This window comes from Ictidomys tridecemlineatus, chromosome 2 (genome assembly GCF_052094955.1).
Source record: "Ictidomys tridecemlineatus isolate mIctTri1 chromosome 2, mIctTri1.hap1, whole genome shotgun sequence".
NCBI lineage: Eukaryota > Metazoa > Chordata > Mammalia > Rodentia > Sciuridae > Ictidomys > Ictidomys tridecemlineatus.
In genome coordinates this window covers 204,850,672-204,874,914 of record NC_135478.1, presented here as the reverse complement: position 1 = coordinate 204,874,914, position 24,243 = coordinate 204,850,672, and the positions used below count along the sequence as shown (strand labels likewise).

General features: G+C 35.5%; 1 protein-coding gene across 2 annotated transcripts in view; it reads left to right on the top strand.

Annotated features, from left to right (window-relative positions):
• The first annotated feature begins 5,586 nt into the window (after positions 1 to 5,586).
• The window catches only part of Znf804b (zinc finger protein 804B), a 493,759-nt gene continuing 475,102 nt past the window's right edge, over positions 5,587 to 24,243 (top strand). Inside the window, exon 1 of one of the 2 annotated variants that reach the window (XM_078040459.1) lies at positions 5,587 to 6,665. In XM_078040459.1, coding sequence (XP_077896585.1) covers positions 6,558 to 6,665 — 108 coding nt within the window. In that variant the 5' untranslated portion in view covers positions 5,587 to 6,557. The remainder of the gene's footprint in view (positions 6,666 to 24,243) is intronic. The other variant, XM_078040457.1, reaches the window with a different exon arrangement.

Below are 24,243 nucleotides of genomic sequence, written 5' to 3'. Positions count from 1 at the left end.
TCCTGGGATTCTGAAGTAAAAAAAAAAATTAAATACCACAACCTAGATTTCAAAATTTCTTGTATTTGTGTGTATACAGATAAATGCACAAACACATTATGATAACAAGAATAATAATTGTTTTGCAAGGTTAACATAGAAAACAATTATTCATTCACTCCTCAAAATTAATTAAGATCTTCTGAATTCCAAAGTATTGCTGGATTTGTTCTAGATATTAGGGCCACAGAAATGAACAAAATAAAGGCATTATCTACTTTTATAGAGTAATATAGTCAATACATAAATGTGCAAGAAAAATATTAAAATATTTAATAATTTAAATTGCTGAAATCACTAATAGTAATCAAGACATTGTGATATTGGTAAAAGAATAGACAAATAGATCCAGGTAACAGAATAGAAAGCCAAGATCTAGCTTACACAATTATGGTCAACTTACCTTTGACAATGGATAAAGTCAGTTTATGGAGAAAGGGTAGTCTTTTTGACAAATGCAGCTGGATCAACCCGCTATCAACATCCCAGATAATGAGTCTTGACACAGACCTTACACCGTCCACAACAATTAATCGAAAGGAATCATAGACCTAACTGTAAAACACAAAACCACAGAAGTCCTAGATGGCAAAGAAAATCCAGGTGGTCTTGAGTTTGGTGATGACTGTTTATATGCAACACTGAAAGCATGATCCATGGAAGAATCAAATGATAAGCTGGACTTCACTAAATTTGTAAAAATGTTCTTTAAGTGACACAGTTAAGAAATGAAAACACAAGCCACGTATGGAGATAAAGCATTTGAAAACATATCTGATATACAAATCTGATACCCAAAATATACAAGTAACTCTTGGAACTTAACAATAAGAAAACAAAAACAACTAAAAGATCAGCTAGTGGTATGAATGAATAACTCAGCAAAGAAATATAGATAGCAAATATAGATAGCATTTAAAAAGACATTAGACATCATGGTCATCAAGAAATTAGAAGTTAAAAAATATAGATACCACTGCCCAGCCATTTAAATGACTAAACTCCAAAAATTGACAACAAATGCGGGTGAAGAGATAGTGCAAAAGGAACTTTTATCCATTATTGGCAAGAATGCAAAATGGTACAACCATGTTGGAAGACACTTTGACAGTTTCTTACAAAACTAAACATAGGATCTAAAAATTCATTCCTTAGTATTTAGCTAGAATAATTTAAAATTTATGTTCATGCAAAAACTTGCCCATGAAAGTTACAGCAGTTATATTCACGATTGCCAAAAGTTTGAAGCAACCAAATTATCTTCAGTATGTAAGTGAGTAAATTGGGGTACTTCCATGCAGTGTGTATTAGTTTTCTAGGAGTGCCATAACAAAGTATTACAAATTGGGTGGCTTTAAAAAAATTATTTTTCACATAGCTCTGGAAGCTAGAAATCTGAGTCAAGTTATTGACTGGGTTGGTTCCTTCTGAGGACTATGAGAGACAATCTGTTCCTTGTATCTTTCCTAACCTCTGGTGATCTGCAAGAAACTTTTGGCATTCAATGGAATATGGTATAACCCCAATCTTCCCAAGGCATTCACCTGGTGCCTCTATCTCTATATCCATATGTATCCCTTCTTATAAGAGCACAATCATATGAAATTAGGGTTCATCCTAATGACATCATCTTAAATTGGTCATCTGCAATGACTATTTCCAAAGAAGATAATATTCACAGGTGATTCAAACTTCATCAATGGGGTGGGGTGAGGGAGGACACAATTTAAACCAAACTTCGGTGGAATATTATTTAACAATGAAAGTAAATCAGATGTCAAGCCACTGAAAGACATAGTGGAAACTTAAAGGTATATTACAAAATAAAAGAAACCAATCTGAAAAAGCTATATGCTGTGTAATTTGAGCTATATGACATTCTTAAACAGTCAAAACTTGAGAGAGAATAAAATAATGAGTAGTTGCCAGGGATTCAGGCAGAGGGAAGGATGGATGTATAGGTGGAGTATGAGGTTGGATTGTAGTGTTAGAGCAATGAAACTATCTGTATGATACTTTAATGGTGATTTCATGTCATTATACATGTAAAAATCTGTAGGATGTACAACACAAAGAGTGAACCCTAATGCAAACTATGAACTTTAGTTAATAATAGTGATATTCAATATAGCTTATTATAATAAATAAATGTATCACACTAATGCAGGATATTAATATTAGGAGAAATTGCAAGTGCAATGTTGCATACCTGCTATCCCAGCAACTCAGGAGGCTGAAGCAGAAGGATCACAAGTTTGAGGTCAGTCTCAGCAACTTAGTGAGGCCTCAAGCAACTTAGTGAAAGTCTGTCTCAAAATAAAAATATAATTTTAAAAAGGGCATGGGATGTGGTTTAGTGGGTTAAGCACCCTTGGGTTCAATCCCAGTAACAACATTTTTTTAAAAATCTTAAAAAATAACAAGTAGGAGAAATAAAAAAATTGCTTATTTGAGGTTTAAGAGGGTATGTGGGGATTTTGTACTTTCTGCTCAATTTTTTCATAAATCTAAAACTGCTCTCAAAAATAAAGTCCATTAATTTACTTGAAAAAAAAACAGTTTCAAATCCTAGATAGCTTCCTTAGCTTGTGCAATTGGGAAAGTGTCTCTAAATTAGAAATTTTTACATTTGATCTGAAGGACAAGAAGATGCTTCCCTTGTGAGGTATGTATGGGAACACTTAATAGAAGAACAACTGGAATAAAGACTCTTCTGTGAAAGAAAATGATGTGCTACAGAAACACCATGAGTACTAGGGGAGAGAGTGGCAGGCAGGCAGAAGGCAGGCAGGGACCAGATCAAACAAGACTTTTTAAAAAATTAAAATACAGTTTGGATTTTATTCTGGATGTGATCTAAAGTTATTAGGTGGCTTAATAGGGAAGTACTAGAATATGATCTATGGTTTTAAGAATATCACTCTGGTTTTTGGATACAGAGAATACATGTACATATATATGGGGGTAACAATGGAATGAGGGAAACCAGTGAGGAGAATATTTCAGTGGTTCAAAAAGAGGTAATGATGAATTCAGGTGGGGGTATTGGATATGGAGATATTGGGTGTATCTGAGTTATACTGATAAAGGTAATACAGGGGGATTTCATATGATGTCAATCATCTAAATACATGGAAACGTCAATTTGGTTGCAGACTGAAGTCTATGCCCTTTGCTGTTCAGATCCTTTTCCAAGGAGTGAAAACTCATCAGATCAAACATTGCTTTAAATAAATGAGCCTGATAAAATTGTACATGTATTTTTCATCACATTTGTTGTAACTGAGTTTGACCCATGTCTAAAACTCACTCAGTAGAGCAAATTTTACATTGTTTTACATTCATTTAATTTTCTCTGAAAAAAATTTAATTACATTCCTTTAGTAAAGAGAGAAGTTCATACAACTGAGTAACTTGGTGTCTATAGCAACTATAAATATACTTAACTTCATACTATTTGAGTTTGGCAAATAGCATATTAAGTATAGGGCAGCAATGATGGGGAATTATTGAATAGAAAAATAGCACATTGATAGATATCAATCACAATTTGGAGAGAAAAAGAAGGGAGTTGTTTTATTTTTTGTTTTTAAAACAGTTCTTAAAATTGGCCAAGTATAACAAATGTGCCAATTTTTGCCTCAATATTTTAAGATGAATGGCAAAAAAATTTAAAAGCAAAGAAAAAATCAGCCATAACTAACTTAAAATATGGCAAATTAACAAAATACATATCAAAATTTCCCAGAAAGAAAGAACTAAAAAATTTAACAATTTTTAAGAAATTTAGCAAAATTACTATGGTCTATGGCTCATTTCTATAAAAAGAGAATACTTTGTTTTCTCAGGGAAAAACTCAAATATACATAGAATAATGTTCTAATAAGCAAGAATGTCTGGGTAGCTAATACTTTAAATAGAATGAAATAGAATAGGATGGTATAGCTGAATTTTATACTGCTTGGTTACTTACTAGTCCTTTTATTTTAGAAAAATGACTGTTTCTTAAAAATAATTAGTCATTACTAGGAGATGTACTTGCTTCTGAATAAGGCATTGTATCTTTGGAAAGTTATTTTCCTAAAGAGTTACATTTATCTTTGTAATCCATTCTAGTTCTTCAATGCCATGTTACTTAGTTTTACCAAAAATAAAATAATTGTAGATTGAGTCATGCTATCTCCTAAAATTTCAGTTCATTCATTTTGTTTTTTGGGGTAAAGTTTTCATGTACTTTAATAGTTTCCCTAGGGGCAGATACTTTTTTTTTTTCCTTTGGAAAGAATATATTGAATGTGTATACATGAGGAAAGTTACTTGCTCCCAGCTTCATAAAACATTTTACAGCTCAAAGTTGAATTAACACTGCATTGTTAAACCATGCCATTGCTGTAATTTTTAACACATCAATAGGAAGGAGATAGATGATGTGTTGCATCTATTGTCACTGCTTTATAAATTTTTTTCCCAAAATTTCTTAACAAGATGGTTAAAACATAAACAACTTCTACAAGGTTTACATTGCACTAACTCTTTCAGTCGTTTTCAATTAGAAGGTTTTGCAAGGAAATGTCATTTCCCCCTTATTTATTACCTTGTATTCCTGGAAGCTTTCTAAACACCTTAATAAGATTATTTAAAACCTTTCAAATCAGAAATACACCTGTGTGCTTCTTAATAAAAAAAGATATGAAGGCATTGTACTAATGTAAACAAAAAGTGAAGACTTTATTGAGTAGTTACAAAGTTATAGTTGGATATTTTCTTAAGAGCTTTATGAATTACCCAAATAATAAAAATTAAATTACTAGGTTTTTTTTTTTTTAATGCTTCTGTTGTGTATGATAAGTCTCAATGTCAACCAAAAAGTGAATGGATCATTGTAGGGGACTGGAGAGTTAGAGAAAACTTGGGAAAAAACTGGGAGCCAGCATTAGCAGAGCTGTGACCTTTCAATTAATGGAACAAAATAGGGAAAGGAGGTGACCCTTCTGCTTATCCCCAGCTCAGAGCGGAGGAGGTGGGGCAGAAAGGGACTGCAGAACTTCATTAGGCCAGCTTTGGGGTGGAGGAGGGAGCACACTGATTCCAGAGCCTGGAAGGGCTTCCCTCTCTTGGTAGAGCACAATTTTGCACTGGTCTTTTATTTTCAGTGCAGCTCGCTCCCTGGTGGTTTAATTTACAGTAAACGAAATCACGTCTGTTGAAGATCACTTTTAAGAGGGTGCTTGTTGGGGGTTGTGAAAACAGAGGTCTTATACCGACCAAAAATATCTCGCCTCTTTATGAATTCAGGAAGGCTTGTGAGTTTTAGAACTCCAGGTAGGTGCATAGATATGCAGGTGCACCTATTCATATTTGATTTCTATATGGTCTGTAAGTTTTCTGCCTGAAACTTACTTCCTCCTCCATGCATTACCTACCCTAGAGCATCTACTAGGTCTGCCCTATTCTGGGCTGAACAGCTCATCCTTACCGCCGGCTGGGGAGCTGTTGCTTCTGCCAACGCGGCTTCAGCCGGCCGCTGGAGAAACGCTGAAGGTGAGCAGGCAGCGAAAGAGTAAAGAAAACGCTCTCTTGGCTGCCCGTCTCCTCCGCCAAGGCCCTCCCATTCATCCTAGGTGCCCGCCCCCAAACACGGTAGAAAGTTGGCTCCGAGTCAGAGACGAGGGACCGGGGTCTAGGGAGGCTGATTCCAGGAGGCGGAGCAGCGGGTCGCACAGCCCCGAATGCCCCCCGCGGCCGCCGCGGCAGCTGTCGCCTCTTCGCCTCGCCGCCCGGACTATCAGGAGCCTCCGGGTGGCCAGAGCCCAGGGCTCCCAGCCGCGGCGCTAACTGCCCCCGCTCAGAAGTCGTCGCGTCCCCAACACTCTGTCCTCGTCCCAGACAGCCCATCGCTTCCTTCGTCCTCTCCCCGCCACTGCAGAGGGGGCCAGTGCTCTGGCGCTTCCAAGGACTCCCCGCCACTCTCCTGGCACAGGCTGCTGCTGCTGAATTCCTGGCGCCGCATCCCACAGCCCCGTCTGGGGATTACCCGGCCCAGAAGATGGGGACCCGCGCCTGAGCATCCCAGGGGCGTGCACTAGGTGCGAAGCAGGGGGCGGGGGGCGGAGTCCTCATTTCCTGGTGGACCCAGACCCAGGAAGTTGTCTTTAGTGTGTGTGTGTGTGTGTGTGTGTGTGTGTGTGTGTGTGTACACACACACAGACACATATATCTGGCCCGCGATTGAGCAGCCACCTCGTCAGAGCAGCATGTGGACTGGCTCGCCGGGTCCCCTAAGTGTTGTGTGGCTGCCACTGCCGCCACCGACGCCTCAGTCTCAGCAGCCGCTGCTGGCAGCAGAAACCCAGCGCCGCGTGAGGAGCAGGAACGCGCGGGCGCTGCGTCCCAAGCTTGCTGCTGGCCAGTTCTTCTCGGGAGGTGGCAGTCACTGCTGCTGGTGAGAAACCAGCCCACATTCCCACGCCGGTCATCTGGAGAGGAGTTGAGACTGTGCACCCCTCGCCTGGACCCACATGGCTTGTTACCTGGTCATCAGTTCCAGACATCTCAGCAATGGGCACTACCGGGGCATTAAAGGAGTCTTCAGAGGGCCCCTCTGCAAGAATGGATCCCCCTCACCGGTAATATACGCGCGTGTACACACACACACACACACACACACACACACACACACTACACACGTTAAAATCAACATCAAGTAAAAAAAGATATTGAGAGATACTGTCCTGATACAACGAGTGGGTGAGGAATTTCTGTGACAGGAGCCTTGCCTACAGGTACACTATGTCTGTTTATACAATTTATTGACAAATACACAGAGAGGAGCGTGTGTTTACTTGCGTGTTTCGAACCCTCATTAGGATCTGTAGTGCTATGGATGCAAATATTTACTGAATGCAGTTAACTGCAAGGCTGTGAAGGTGCTGTCAACTTAGGAATCTGTGGATTTGGGAAGTGTAGAAAGTTTGAGTGGCACTTTATAATGTGCATTTGTGAAGTCGTTAGTTGAAATTAATAATGATGCTGCTACTTTATAAGATAATAAACTCTTTAAAGATTTTGCTTCAGCTCATTGGCAAAAGAAAAGGTGTTGGTTGTTAAAACTTGATTAAATCTAATGTTTATGTAAGTTCTTTAAGGGGGAAGCAAAAGAGTTCCTTTGTGGGAATCCAAATCGGATTTTGTTTTTTATATTATATATAAATATATCAACATTCAATTTAACTGACTTCTTTTTAGCTTAGTAAACTGTCCAATCTATTTACTGTACGATTTATTCAACTACTTTTTATAAAACATTTGCATCAGAATCTAAGACTCAAATGTATTCTCAATTCATCCTTGATACTATAAACTACTATTTAAAGGATTCAGATGTGTTTCAAGAAAAAAAAATGTTTCGGACTATGAATAAGTAAGTATCCAAACTTAATGAGTAACTTTGAGCCTAATGAAAAGGAAAAAAAATTAATATTTTAGTCTGTATGATATAAAGAGGAAAAGCTTAATTTGCCTATTTGCCTGATTTTTATTATGTTTGGTAATTTCCATGGCAATTTAATGCTCATTGGTATGAACTATTCAAAACTGCATTATATTATAAAAATATTTCATTAAGCTCTCTGTAAGATTTGTGGGAGAAGTTTAAAAACAAAAGGTATAAGTACTCAAAGATATCACTAGGATTCCTTATGACAAACTCATTGCTTTTATGTTCTGTAAAAAGTGTTTTTTGCACTCCTCCCCTATTCTAAATGGTACTGAGTCAGAAGTGTTTCATGGAAAATACTGTTTATATTAGCACTTACAATTAAAATCACAGGGTTAGAAGGGACTTGGGAAGTTCCATCTGAATAAGGCCTATATCCAATCCTTCTGAGCAGCAAGCAGATCTGTTATCTTTCCTGTTTTTACAGATTCCCCAAATTGGAGTTTCTGCAGTTTCGGCAAACCACTTCAATGTTTAAGAACCCACAGTATCAGGAGAATCTTCCTTATAGCAGACTTAGATCCTTCAAATTCCTGCTTAAGCTCATTTTGTCTTGTAAATCTAGAATCTTCCCATTTTCTCATCAGTATTATTTTCCAATGCCTTCATAATCTCTGTGGCTGTCTCCACACCTCTCCCCGAGGTTATAGAAATCTGAACTGGATAATAGTATGTTGTAGTGTATATGTCTTAATGATCTCAGGATAAAGGGAGAGAAATGTCATAGTTTCTACACTCTTTAGTTCTAGTTAAACTTATTGGAATATGGTGTTAATCTTCCCAAATATCTACCATTTACAGAGGAAATTTCTGTCACTTGATGAAAAAGAGTACTCCCTTCTTCCCTCCCTCCCTCCCTCTGGTCACTAATCTCCCAGAAGCTTGATTGACTCCATTGAGGCTGGGTCTGTGAATGTGGATGTGCTGGATGACCAGAGCATACCAGGCATGCTATTTTTATTTACTACTGGGCTAGTTTTTACTACCATACTAATTCTTTACTTCATTATTAGGGCTCTATGCTTTGACTCACTGAATGGTTCTCAGTGTACTGAAATTTCATATGGATCATTGAAAGATCCCTGAATTAGCTTGTATATGTACTTCCTAAACCCAAATTGATCTACTTTGTCTTCTTTTAGACTTTACTATGGCATGTGCATGGCTTTCAAGGCTTGAATATTTGCTCACATGACCTGGGCCATATTATGAACTGATGTTCATTCATTCTCTGAAATTGGCAGGTTGCTGAGATGAGTCTTCCAACAAACTGAGATTCTTTCCCCATTACATAATACTTAGTCTTTTTTCCTAGGTTAAAATAGGTCACCACAAAAGGGACCCCAGACCTTGGCACATTTGAATAACTTCCTGGTGTCTCAACGAGGGTATTTTGGCCTCTTTTATTACTGAATTGCAAAGTGTGAAACCAAACATTTATATATCTAAATGTAACCTGATATAGATATATATCAGGTTACATTTAGATATATGTCTCATTCAGATTGACATAAATTTGTTGATATCCCCCCTAAGTGTAAACATTAAGCTCACAGGTCATATAGTCATTAAACACAGTCATCTATTTTTTTCTTAAAAAAAACATAGCTACTCTGACAATACCTTTTCAAATTTAGAGCAGAATGATCTAAAATTGGCCTCTACCTTAATGACTTTAATTATTTCCATTAGTGAGACTCCATTTATCTAGAACTATAGATTGGGGTATTATGAGTTGATTTAACTTTCACAAAGTTTCCTATTACTTTAATTTTTGACTCTTTTTTCTTTGAATGCAAGTGTCTTTACTTTCTATTTTATTTACATTTTTCTGTTTCAATAGAGCTGTTTAACAGTAGTACCTGTTATTAATATTCAATAAAATACAATTATTGAACAAGACCATATTATATTCTGTTATAGATAGGACAAAGGCCACAACTTCTCTTTGACAAAATAAGCATTCCTTGTTTATAGTTATTATATAAATACACCTGCATAGTGTGGATTAGACATTTTACTGTCTTATAGATATATGTCTTCAGTTTCATATTTAAAGTGTTTTATTATATAAAATCTGTTATGGTCAAATCACATGTTTATAAAATCTGTGATATTAAACTAAAAGTAGAAAAGAGAATAAATGTATTTGTATATATTTTTATTTCAAATAATTTCATTTAGAAAACATATTGGATTCTTATATGAAATTCTTTTATATGAAACAGTTTATAGGTTACTTCTGAAGATAAAAAAATTTATTCCTAAAGAATATTCATAGATAAGTAACCTGGAAATCATAGAGTGAAATTTCACTTCTATCTTCAAAATGAAAACATGGAAATATCTTATCACTGTATCTCTGTTCTTTTTAGAGACTGTGTATAAAAAATAACATATTGTGTCTCTATCCTAATTAGAATGTGAATAATTGATTTGAAATGTTGTTCTAACTCCAGAGACAGATTAAGGAAAATGAAAGAAAAATAGGAGAGTATTTCATAACACTTAATGGTAAAAGTCAACTTTTGAAAAATAAATGTGCATGTTACTACATTTTAGAATATTTACTCCCTACCCTTTCTCAGCTCTAAAATAGTATGACTGGATGGTGACTTTAAAAATTAGTATGAGATATGTATGCTCACACACAACATAGATAAGATACATACATTGTTGCCTGTGTTCAAGTATATCATAGTCTTTTAACATCAAACATATAAAGATAAAACTTTGTTACAATAATTGAAACATTAATTAAGAAAAATATCTATAGATTAATTTGGGATTTGGGGGAACTTTTAAGTTCTTCTGTAACCATATTCAAATTCAATAAACCAAGGAGTATCCTTAATGTTACATTAAAAATTTAGTTGAATTGATTTTTAGTTATTTTATGTAGCCTAAAATATCATCTCAAGTTTGGATTTATTTAAGCATCCTTTGTTATAGTTTATTTAGTCTCTGTGTGGTTAATTGTAGGGATATTATCCAGGATACTTGTTGATTAAATATTAATATTAGTAATAGCTGTGTATTTTATCTGCACCAAACATTTAACATTTAATATTTTGAAGATTAGATAAAATGATATTTCTTGTGAAGTGCTTATTCCCCGGAGCACCATAATTAGACAACAAAAAATATGTTTCCAGGAATGCCTGTTGTATTATCCTAAAGTATTACTCGTAGAGGTAATTTTTGGGATTGTCATCTGAGCAATACTTTTGGGTTCTTGAAATTTTATAAATGTTTAGTAACCTTTTACTAAGTTATACATTTGTCTAAATTGCCTAGTAGAAGGAGGTGCCACACAAATAAACAAGCATTCTAAATAGACCCAAAATTTTATAAAATTCCCTCTTTAAAATTATAAATGTGTATCCATAAATGAAAGAAGTTCTAGAAAAGATGAATCTCCTTGAAGGTGTACCTACCCAGAGAACTTCTTAAATGAGAAAATGAGCACAATGATAATTCTGTTTTTTTTTCTAGAGAAGTAGTATTCAATTGTGTATATTTTCATTATGCTTAATAAGTAAGTACATGTTAAACACATTAAAAGTGTTCTCATGCTGATTCAGTTTTTGTGAGCCAAAGACAGTTATGAAGACATGCCCTCCTGTAGAGAAGGCACCTGCTTCCTCCTCCTGAATTCATGAATGCACAATACTGCTTTTGCATCAAAACTTTCAGATATTTTCAATAGCGACTCAGTTATAATTCTAACACATATATTTATGTTAGGTATCATATTAAGATAACTTCTCTTTTCTCATTGGCTTTTTCAATCCTTTCTTCTCTCCCCTGACTAACCAATTTCAGAAACTTGTAGTTATCATACATCCTACTGAGAAAGTGTTACCTTTCTAGGGCTTAAATGTTTACTTACTTCCATGATAAAAAGAATTAAATGAGTATTTGAATGTTCTAATTTGTGATTTTATTAGATTATATGACATTTACTTCGAAGTTAAAATTTGATGGATCATATCCCTTGATTTGCTTCTTTTAGATATAAAATAAGATATATAACATGGTTTTAACTGAATAACACTTTGTTAAAGTATCACATATTGGTATCTTACTACAATTTTATCATAAAATGCACATTATCCCTAAATGAACTTTGATTTAAAAAATCAAATTAGATTTAGTTATATATTATTTTTTACAAATACAGATAGACTTGTATAAAGGATAAAAGTAAAACAAAAATGAAGATAACCTATTTTAAGCTGCTGCTCTATAATTTATATACAATAAATATAAAATATGTTGGCATCATTTGTCAGTTAAATTGGCATGGATTTGACATAGAACTTAGCTATTTATAGTTTTTAAAACTGACATATTTATTGTATAATATATATATGCACTAAAATACACATTATTCATATTTTAAGTATTAACAGGGCTTGAAATGTCAGTAGGTTTAAGGCTGAATTGGGATCAAGGAGCAAGAAGAGTAGCATATATGTCAAATAACTCTATTAAATGCATTTAAGTGGGAAGTTGGATTGCTCAAAGTAATCATCATAGTAAATCTTTAGTATATATGTATATATTTTGAAGAAACTAATTTGAATACAAAATTTTAAATGCTATTTTACTTGAAAATATCTTTGTAACAAATTATAACAAATATAGTTACAGTGATCCCTAAGTTAGATAGTCTTCTTGTACTGGAAGAATTTACTGAACTTGAAATCCTAGAGAGTTGAATTACTACTTAAGACAACATTATGAATTGTAACTAAGACATTCTTTTCTAATTGAGATCAAAACATTTTAAAAGAATATTACTTATATTTAAAATGGAAAAAGGAATTTTTAATTTGTTTTTTAAAATATTCTCACTAATGATTTTTAATTTTCCAGAGATGGAACCCTGAAAATGTGTTTTGAACTAAATTCATCTTTTATTCAAATTTGAAATAAAAATCTAAATATACTTCTGAAGAACTGTTGATGTATATTTTTTTTCCACAGTAAAATAATCTATATAGTGAATTCTTTTTCTTTTTTCTTTTTATCCTCTCTTGGACTGATAGGAAGCCCAGAGGCAAATCTGGGGCTTATCGAAGCAATAGGGATTGATGTTGACCTTCAAAGCAACATGATATCCACACCTCATCTTCTATTCCCAGTGTAGCTCTTATTTTAATTTTATATCCCATATCTCTAATTTTTTGAAAATTATATTTTGTTGTTTTAATGGGTAAAACAAGTTAAACTATAAATAAATAATAAACTATGGAATGCCCAGATATGGGATGCCACTCAGGATTTTGTACTGGACAGCTTTGGGAATGATTCATGGAGAGTATTCATTCTGTTCATTTCTAGCAAGCATAATTAGGGCTGCCAATTTTTGGCTTTGACAATTGGCAAATTCCTTTTGGCAAATTTATTTTACTCTTCTGTGGGTGTATGAGGCAGAATATAGTTTATTTTGAAACAGATTCTGCCAATTTGATTTTTCTAACCAACATTCTACCTCCTTATTAAATCTTCCTAACAATCCTTATTCCTTTCACTCAAATGATTGTCAATTTTTTCAATATCTTTTTCTTTGGTTTGCAAATAACTCTTGACCTAATACTTTTAAATATAAATGCACTATCTCCTTGAAATTTTTGAGAACCATCCTATTCTGTCTGTTCCCTGACTCAGCCATGCATGTTTCTTCTCTGTTTATCATGGACACATAACATTCATCTATAGCTCAGAATATAGAGTCAACCCCCTTTTCATCCAGAATGTACCTACCAGTAAGGTTACATAGCCCTTCTTCCCACAGCTACTTAGCACTTTACTTGTCCTAAATACTTCGTCAGCATCAGAGAAGCAGTAATTTCCCAGCTCTTCCATTCACACGTCCTTTCCAGATGTCCATTTTGTTATAAATAATGATATTGCTCAATGTCTTTCTCAGCATGCAACGGCTATATGCATTTTCTTTTTGTGAATGAAACAAATGTCATGTTCTAAACAGAAAATAACTATGGGGACTCTTTTGAATGATGATAAAGAGGGAATCTCCCCTATGTCTAACACTCCCTGTTGATTTGTTTCACCTGAATGTGAAGTAAAGAGACATGAAACAGGCCATAATAATTACATTTGCATATCTAAAAATATTCAAAATTCATGAGTGATATTTAAGCATCTTCATGATTCGGTTTCCACTCACATCTTCATCTTTCACTCTACTTGTTCTTTTATGTGATGCTATGTTCTGGTTATAGTGAACTATTCAAAACACTTAACTATGACATGTGATTACAGACCTTTACGCTATTGCATATGTTGTTTCTCAACCCCAAATCCTCTTTTCCCTTTATTTTGTTTGGCCATGTCTTACAGTCTTAATTAAGAAGTTCAGTATGGTCAAGTACTGTGTCTTACATGCTGCCATCATACCCTTTGCTTACCTTGTCACTGAGCTGAGTTGTTTGTGGTTTCCATTTTACCAAAGAATGGGAAATTCTGGTAGTATGTCTCTGTCACTCTTATGTCCTCAAGGCCGAGCATAGCCTGTGGTTTATGATACTTGATCAACCAGTATTTGTGGAATAAATGAACAGATGCATGAATGAATGAAGAATGTTGGATAAAACAGTATTAGATTTTCTATCACTCAGGATACTGCCAGTGACATGTTTGTCACAACAGTGTAGCTGATATGGGAGCATACTGGAAATTTTCATCTAGTCATTGATCTTTTTATGTTATGATTTCATAGCTGCTTAGATATAATCATACAATGAGTAGCCCCTCCTACACAATTTTACTGCAAAAAAACTCTTTGAAAATTGGGATAGCATTTTAGTTTTCCTAAGTATTAATTTTGAAGTTAATAAAATTTAAGAAAATTTATAGAAATTGTTTAAGGATTAAGAACATTAACTTACATAAATGTTAATTTTTAAGTAGTATGTTATGTACATAGGTAAAGGTGCTCAGTAAGACCCTGTCTCTAAATAAAATACAAAATAGAGATGGGGATGTGGCTTAATGGTGAGTGTCCCTGAGTTCAATCCCTGGCACCCCACCCACACAAAAATGAAGGCTATGTAGTTAAACTGCCAAAATTTAAATTCTAATTATTCTACTAGAAATCTTATGACTTCTTTTAGCTAATTCTAAATTTCTAATTCTTCACAGGGCCTAAAGGTAATTGCTAATATTGGCTTTCAAGCCCAGTACTTGGCATTCATTGAGTGTTCAGTAAATACTAGCATCCCTTTATTATTCATGTTGTGTGTGTTTGTGTGTACTCACACACATCTGATATTGCATTGGGGAAAAATTTTTGAGTCTTACAAAAATTCAATTGAAATAATTTTCTTTCTCTTAATTAATATAATGATGCTGATAGAAAACAAATAGCTTTCAATACAAATTTAATTGTGGTAAGTATTTTCCTTTGGTTCCATTAGAAGAAATTTTTTTTTCTATAGAAATTTTTCCCAGGTATAATAATTCAGGATACAAACTTTTCCACAGATGAAATAAGTGGTTACTGTTTTTATGCTAATGTTTCTCACTATAATATTTACCAAGATCATTTGATCGATTGCTTTGAGTATAATTTAACATTTCCTATTAATCCAAATTGCAAAGTATAACCCTTTTAAAACATCTTTTGCAAAAGGCCACAAGATATGGCAGATTGGCTATCAACAGATGAAATTTGTTCTTGAGTTGGGATATTTTTCATTGTTACATATTTAATAGCTTCTGTGAAATAAAGTACAGATTAGGAATTTGATAATTCCCTTGATATTTAGGGATGTGTGAATGAGTAGTGAGTGTGTAATAAGGAGGAAAAATAGTGACACTCACAGGTTTTTCTTTTTTGTTGAAAGACAGACTGTAATTACCAGCCAGTGACCACTGTAACCCTTGAGAAGGTATAATCCTAGTGTAGCTACAGGGTGGTCATTGCCTAATTGTCATGTGCCTGGAAAGGCACAAACCTTCTACCAAGGTTTTGTTAGCACTTTTCCTTTCTTGGATTAGTCAGGATGTGACCACTGTTCATAGGAGAAGCTTGGACTTTTTTTCTAAACAACAATTTTTTTTTTTTTATGTAGACTATTCAGACTTCTGGAGTATATATAAAGAGAGAGAGAGGTAGAAATACCCTCAGAAGAAGGATCAGGTTTATAGCATGGTCAGTTTCTTAATACAAGTGAACTTTTGTTATATTTTTAATAGATATTTTATTTCTTTTCTATATTTATACAGTCTAAACATTAGAAAGGGCCTTAATAATCTAATTTAGCCTCTTCTACATATTTTTAATATTTTTCTTTGGAATGCAAAATAATGGACTCCCAAATTATTCACATTCTAATCCCTCAAACCTCTAAATCCGGGATATTACATGGAAAAAGGGACTTTGCAGATATGATTTTACAGAATATTCTGAGAAGATTACCCTGGCTTATGCAGATGGTCTCAGTATTGCTCATATGATAGGAGCAGGAGTGTCAGAGTCAGAGAGAGATTTGAAGATGCTAAGCTGCTGGCATTTTAGTTAGAGGAAGGGGCCATAAGCCAACAATGCAGGCCCCTGCTTGAAACTGGAAAAGAGAAGTAAATGGATTCACTCAAAGAACCTCCAGGACAATTGCAGCCTTAGAAACTCTTGATTTTAGCTCAGTGAGGCTCCTGACTAAAAGGACTGAAAGATAATAGGTTTGTATTGTTTTAAGCCAGTAAGTCTGAGATAATTTGTTAGAGCAACAATAGGTTACAAATACAATCCCCTTACCATGTGGTAACATTTGCTGTGGTAGGGGATTCTCTGCTTCTCCAGATGACTTTAGTCTTCTGTGTGAGTACTGCATTAATGCAGGTCTGCTTTTGCTTCTACCCAAGTGTCTCTGTTTCTTTCTCCTTTTACTCCCTGATTCTCTGTGTGTCCTTGTGAGGCAAGAGAGTAGGGAAGCAAGAAGAGGTCCTCTTCAACATGACATCCCTTTAAACATTCAGAGACAGCTGGCAATTCTCATTGTTAAGTCCTGTAAAGGACTGAAACACTTGTGAGAACAAAGACCATCCTGTGCCAGGTACAGCACTTGGCATTTTTTTCTTGTATACAAATTAAAATTTCTGCCACTCAGAAAGCTTTTTATAATGTTTATTATAATACAAGACTTGAAATATAAAACTACATGGTTCCTATATTCTTGATAAACTCAGCAAAACATGATGATACACTTAGAAAGATACTGTTCACATTTGTGAATACTATCTACTTTTCCCTGATGTTCCTGTTTTGTACCATCTATATTCTGTTTCCAGAAGGTAAATGTAAGAACATGAAAATTAGACCATTTCAAAAGCACGTTTTAGGCTGTCCTTTTTAGTTTATTTAGTCTTTGACTTATATATTTGCAAATTCCTAATGGGAAAAAACATTAGTTTTAAATGAAAGTAATAAGATCAATTGAAGTGATAATTTTTCAAAGTTCTTCAAGTTTCCTATCCTGGATAGGATTGTACCTAAATTGAAGGTATTTTAACTTTTGTATTGAAGAATGTCACAAGATGGGAATTGTCACATATCACAGGTGTACTGACTTTTTAATGCCCCAGATGTACCTACAAAAGATGAGAGGTCTCTAAAAGCCTCAGAGCCTCTTGAGCTAGACACCACCCTACCCCAAAGGCAACCACCACCCTAACATGATAGATTATAAACTGCCTTGCTAAAAATTATTAAAATGAGTTTCAGTAAGGAACATATATATTTGCAGCTCAACTGAGAATGAGCAATTAAATAAAACCTCTCCGTTTTGGGTAGGGATAGATAACTGGACAGTGTTTCAGCTGCTTCACGTTGACTGAAGGAGACTTGTCAAGTCTTTGAAACACACGAACAGGAGAATACTGATTAGGTAAAAATGTTAACAGATTATATCCAGGGTGATACCTGTAAAGCATTTCATTATCTTTTACTTAATATTACATGTTGAAATGTAAAGGTCTGACCATCATGTAAATTTAAAAATTTCTTGGGAATAGGAATGGCTCTGGCGAATTTTCATTATTTGAGAGGAGATGTGAATTATGTATTTAGTGGCAAGATAACAATATGTGATTAAAAGAAAGAAACCTCTAGCTTGTACTTCTCACAAAAATGAAATTTATGTGCAAATGATATGTAAACATTATTAGAAAAGTTGTTATAATTTCACAAGCATGCATGAGGATAAAATAGAACTTTTTGTTACTATGGGAACAGGATTATTGCCAAGATTATGAGGAACAAATAATGCTTATATTAATCAATTTTAATTTAAATGAATTTATATATATTTAAAGAACTCATGTATGCTATGCTTTGAAACTATCTTGTCTCCTCAAAACCTCAGGTGAAATTTGATTACTGTTGTAGTAGAGATGGGAAGTGGGGCTTGTGAGAGTGATGATGTTGTTGAGGGATTCATGATTTTCCCAACATAGTGATTCTCCTTCTTATGGGACTGGCTTAGTTAGCTGAATAATGGATTGTTACAAGCAAGGCCACCTTGTGTTTTGCTTCTTCCACTTATGTTTTCTTTCCTTTCTGCTTTCTGCCATGGGTTGAGGCAGCACAAGGCCCTTAACAAAAGCCAACAAGATACTGGCACAATGCTTTTATACTTCTAGCCTCCAGGACTGTGAGCCAAAATAAACCTCTCTTCTTTATGGATTGTTCAGTCTCAGATATTTTGTTGTAGCATTAGAAAATAGACTAAGACATTGTATCTTAAATCAAATTAGTTCTCCTCTTTCTATATCCATATGCTACATACTGTGAGTTCAAGAGTTCTATATGATATTGCTGGGTGAATTCTTGGTGGCAATCACTGATGATTTGCTTTCTTATTATCACAGAAGGAAGATTTGTGAAATTGTCTTATAAAGGGAAAGTAATAGAAAGTAATAAAGCTTTACTATGTGTTCCTTCTGATAGTGGGTCATTTTGCTGTGAATTTCTTTTTTATTTTTAAATCGCACTCTATTCCATTGTCTATGATCATCAGGATGCACTGTGAACCTCAAAAATTGGTAGAGCAAACCAGTTCTCCACAGGGATCAGTGCAAGTGAAAAAGCCTAGGTGGACAGAAATGATAATTGGTATAAAAATATTCATAGGTAGTGATATTGGATAGATTTGTATTGTATAAGAGTATCACTTAGTCTGAAGGTCTTAACATTAAATGGAATGCACAGTACCTGGAATGCAACATGTACTCTGATTATGTGACAAAAATTCAATAGATCGTTTAAATTATTCAGCAAATCCTGAATATAAGGCCAGCCCTAGGATTTCACTTCTGCTCTTAATAAATGCTGTGTTTGGTGAGGGATGGAAAGAACTGCCATGTGTACATTTCTTACTGCCCTGTTTGTAAACAACTCAATAATGTTTGAGTAGTGTTTTACAACTTTTTGAAAAGGCCACAATAACTTTTATTCAAAGGAAATCCAAGGAACCTAGCAAAATAGATACAGGCAGAACTACTTTGTTTTAAGGTGGGAAGAAGGTCTTAAATGGTGAAAGGCCCCTCCCATTTTTTAATCGTGTCTATGCACAGAAGGTGCATTTGGTACAAGCTCTGGAGGCTCTGATTTGAAGACTGAGTAGATGGACTATCAGAGGTAAGCATCTGCTTATTCAAAAATGTCGTTAAAATGCGTACATCTTACCTGGAGTAGCTTAAATAGCTCTCTCATAACACTGCCTGTTAATTCTATCATTAAGCATGGATCATATATGTTTTATTCTATGCAGTTTTTGTAAAAATTGTTAAGATGACCTTGGGAGCTCAACTGTGAGAATAAGCTTGAGAAAGTACAAATTTTCCCCTGTTAAAAGTGCCCAAAGTAGAAGGGAGGCCCACTTTAAACTGTGTCCATGGGATTAGCCAACCTGTGGGATAGAAACCTGCATATGGTAGGCTGGCTTAGGGGGCAGTCAAAGATTCTAGTATTGAAGCGTAAGAAAATTTCAACTGAAGAGTCGAAAGTAAGAGTCAGTCACTTATATAGTTAACTATTTGCTAAGGGTCTACTATGGGCCATGGCTTGCTGGCCATGTAGCAAAACTTAAGGATAAATCACATTGTGTGAAGAGAAATTCCTCATAAGCCAAATAATCCTGGGTAGTAGTAATAAATACCTAATAATACCTACAGGCTTTGATAAGTGACCAAACTCCTCCTTTGGGTGGGGGGAATAGGACAGAGGCAGTGGGAAATAGATGAACTACACAAGCTGTTCCTGTTGTAGTAATTCTATGGTGCTGAGCACTTAGGGCTGAGTCTAAAATTAATTTAGATCAAGACAGTTCTAAACTTTTATATGTAGGCTTTTCAGTTTTGTCCTTTTGGTTATATCCTTATATGGATTTTTTAGAATTCCATTTTGAAACTTCAGTTGTTTGCATGAGACTGAAGAATGACAGCGGTTGAGAGCAAAGTTTCGGTGATCCTCTTGGTCTGGCAGTGTGCTGCAGCCTTCAGGCCAGCACCAAAAGTGTAATCAGCTGGGAACTGAGGTGTTATTATAGATATTGAACCTAGAAAAGAGACTGTAGTAGTACATTTGACTGGGTTTCATGACTCCTTGTGTCCCCCATTCCTTAGGGGTCTATTGGAGGCAGGGACAATTGTTCAGATTCAGAGAAAATCCTTTCTCTACTTTGTGGAGAATATTCTATTCCTAGTCATTGATGCCAGGCATTTCGATTTATATTTCAAAACATTATATATATATATATATATATATATATATATATATTTGCATTTAGTAGCAAATACATAACTTGCTAATTGTTTACATTTTATCCTGCTAGTTACTTACTTTTCTGTGTGAATAAAGGATTTGGAAAAGATTCTTCTCTTAACCTAGCATCTTAGCTGTGTTTCATCCCTGAAGGAGATGGAATGAGACCGTTGAAAGTAGTAATGAGAGTGTTGGATAGGGCACTGAAGATAATTTTTAATTTACAATTCTGCTTTGGCGGCTGCTTTGGGCCCTCTGGGGTGTGGAGACCATGAAGAAGGTGGCCCTTAAGATGAGGACTTTGCTGCCTGGAAGAGCTCTGGGCTTCCCTGCTTGGAAGATACACACTTGTCACCCCAGGCTCCCAGTGGAAAGTTCTCCAGGCATATGGCTCTTCTTCAAAGCTGGTAGAATTCAGATCTTAAGTTCACAAACACTTTTGGGGACCTTACTAACACATACTTGGCTTTGTGCCAGGTGCTGGTGATACTGCAGCCAGCACAACAGACACAGTAGGTGTCTGCAGACAGGGAATGAAGATAGATGATAAGCAGGTTTTTACTTCATAGCACTCGGGAGGTAGAGCAGGGTGATCCCAGCTAGTCCTAGAATTATAGGAAACTTCCCAGAGTAAAAAGATCGCTCATCTGAGACATGAAGAATGAGGAGGAGTTACTGTGGTACAGACCCCTAAGGCAGGATTCAAGAATGAATGTCAGGCCTGGGATGGGCTGAGGGGCTACAAGCCAAGGCAGGACTGGAGACCAGTTAGCATCCTTTTAAACACAGCCATGCAGGACCCTGTAGGCCATGTAACAAGGACATAAGTAAATCACCTATGTGTAGGGACATATGGCTTTAAATCTCACTGTAGAACTAAACTCTTATCCCTCTGTTGTTCTGCTGCTATATCTTTGAGTTATTTCCTGTCAATTGTGCCAAATGAGATAGGTAATCATGACTTTTCTGTTATTACAATAAAACAGAAATAATTTATGAACAAGAAAATAAGAGTTCCAAATTTGAATCATCATTAATCTAATTTATTCACTTATACAGCAAGTTCATGAGACATAGTTTCTTATAAGGGATGGGGAACTGAAAATCAACTTTTTTTTAATGGTGCTGGGGATTAAACCCAGGGCCTTGTGCATGCAAAGCAAGCACTCTACAAACTGAGCTATACCTCCAGCCCCTTAAAATTAACTTTATAAAGCTATATACAGCTGCATTTTAATCTCATGGGACCACCATCATAGTAATGTTGTATAATTAATTGAAATGTTATTGAGCAGTACATGACTGTATTTTACTTTATTTTAAATATTTACCCTTATCTCACCCTTCTAGTTTTAAAGTAAGAACATGAAACGTTTCCCTTCTTGTAATAAGTATACAGAAGTGCTGAAAAGTATTGATTTCAAAGTTAGACTGAACTGATTGGCTCTCCCATGTCAGCTTTAACCAACTGTGTGATGGCTGTACCATGATGAGCCTCACATTTTACACTTGTGGTCATTCCTATCTATAGTGGCATTGTATACAGTGAGTGAGCTAATGAATGTTAAAGGTTTAGTTCAGTATTTGGTACATAGTAAGTGCACAATGAAATGTAACCAATGGTTACTTCTATCATTTTGACATGTTCTTCTAAACCCAGGTTTCCATAACCCCTTAAAATGTTCTCAGCAATGACTTGGAACTTAACACTTTGATATCAGTGGTAGACATCTTTGCTCTTCTGGATGGCCCTATAAGACTGATCTGTACTGTAGTATTTTCTTGGGAAGAGAAGCACTGGCATAGGGGCCAGTTAGCATTCTGTTTAACACAACTGTTAGAAATAGCAGCCCATGTTTTCACAACTTTATAATAAAAATGCTCAGTGTGCCCTACTTTCCTAATACAGCCTTAATTCAAGGTGATGATACATTTGAAGTGACTTTTCTATTTTTCTTGGTGTTTTTATCAGAGCAAATTTAGTGAAGTAGACAACTTGTTTTTATGAGTTCGCTGCCATAAGGTAGGATCCTCTCCCCTTTCTATATGGAAAGATATTTAATCTAAAACTACTGTTTCTATGATGGTAGGTATCCAGGCTCATTACTGTGCCTAAATGTTTTCTACTGCCTTTGGAAATTTTAAACAACAAATCAGTGCCCCATTCACTGTCTTTCTGCAACAAAAACCCATTTTGCCAGTAAATTATTTGAAATGAGGAAATATTATATGACTAAGGACTGTATATGTTATACATATGTATGTTCACACAATGAGCAAACATTAAAATTGATGTGCAGATATAAGCTTTTATACACATACCCTCTGTTCTCAGCCCATAGGAATGTATTCAATCAATGTATATCAACTGCCACTTCATGTTACAAAAGCATTTGTATCAGTGTCTAGTTAGGTAACAGAAACCATTCTCAGGCTTTCAAATGGAGGGAAGGAATACAATTACAAATGTATTGAAAAGCCCAAGAGAGAGAAAAGGGAAGGTGTTATTACTCAGAGATTAGTAACCACTGGGAAGTCACTACCACTGCCAGGATGGGGGAAGGAAGGGAAAGGTGGTGTTGAGTGGACCCTGCAAACCTGCACTCTCAGGTTGGTGGTAGTGGTGGTACTGTGGCTTCTGAAACCATCTCACCACTGTCCTGCAGGCGTACAAGAACTCACAGTCCCTGAAGGCGCTCATGGTCACACTGCCCAAGCTCTTGGTACCTACCATTGCCAGCTGTAGCCACAATTGTGCAGCTATTGCAAAGTCACCACTTGCCCTGGTACTGCTGCTAGACACCACCAGAACTTGTGACTACTTATATGCTAAGGCAGCTGCAGTCACCAGCCTTTTTTGCCCATTTCCTAATTCCCACCTCTCCCACCAACCCACCAAGTGATTTCTATTGGCAAACCTAACCAGAAACCAGGGGCTCTCTGGGATATATGCACTTTTCAGGCTTCCAGTCAGTAGTTTATGGGATTCCAATTCCATAGGAGAGGAAGGATGAGGATAGAAATAATCACCAGCAAATACCCAGAACTGCATTTATAATTTGTACTATAAGATTGCAGAGACTAAGAGGGAGTGGCAGTAACTAATGATGGAAAACATTTTCTGTTATATGTACTGTATATGTGTGTTTGTATGTTGTATACTTATAAATGTCTCTGTCTGCAGAAATCTGACCAGTGGGTATAAATGTGTATGTTTAACCCAGACTCCTCTTATTAGTTTTTGATTGCTACTGTAACAAATGAGCACAATCTTAATGACTTAAAATAAGACAAATTTATTATTTTCACTTCTACAGGCCAGAAGACCTACAGAGGTCTCACTGTACTAGGGTCAAGGTATAGGCAGAGCTACTTTTCTTTCTGTAGGCTTTCTTCTCTTTTCCCAGCTTTCAGAAATTGCCTACATTCCTTGGCTCATGGTTACCTGTCTCTGGTTTCAAAAGCTGCAATATCTCCTTATACTGCCATCTCTGTGATTCTCTGTAGCTGAGGAAAAAAAAATCTTTGCTTTAAAGGATATATGGTAGATTGAACCCACCTGGATAGTCCTAAATTCCTTCCCCTTTTCATGATACTTAGTGTTACAATTGCAAAGTTCTTCTAAACATGTAAGACAGAACTTATAGGTTCTGAGAATTAGACCTTGGACATCTATGAAGGCCTTTATTCTGCTTACCCTATTCAGAATTTTAGATTCATACATATGTGTAGTTATTCACTGTTATAATCTTCCATAGACATTTCACATATGATTTCCAAAACTAAATTATTGCTCCATCTGGTTGGGGACATTGTCTTCATACAGTGACCTAAGACTGAATCTTAAAAATGTTCTGTATTCCCTTGACAGATTAGTAAATCTACTAGGATTTATTTTTAAACATTTTCTTAATCTTTC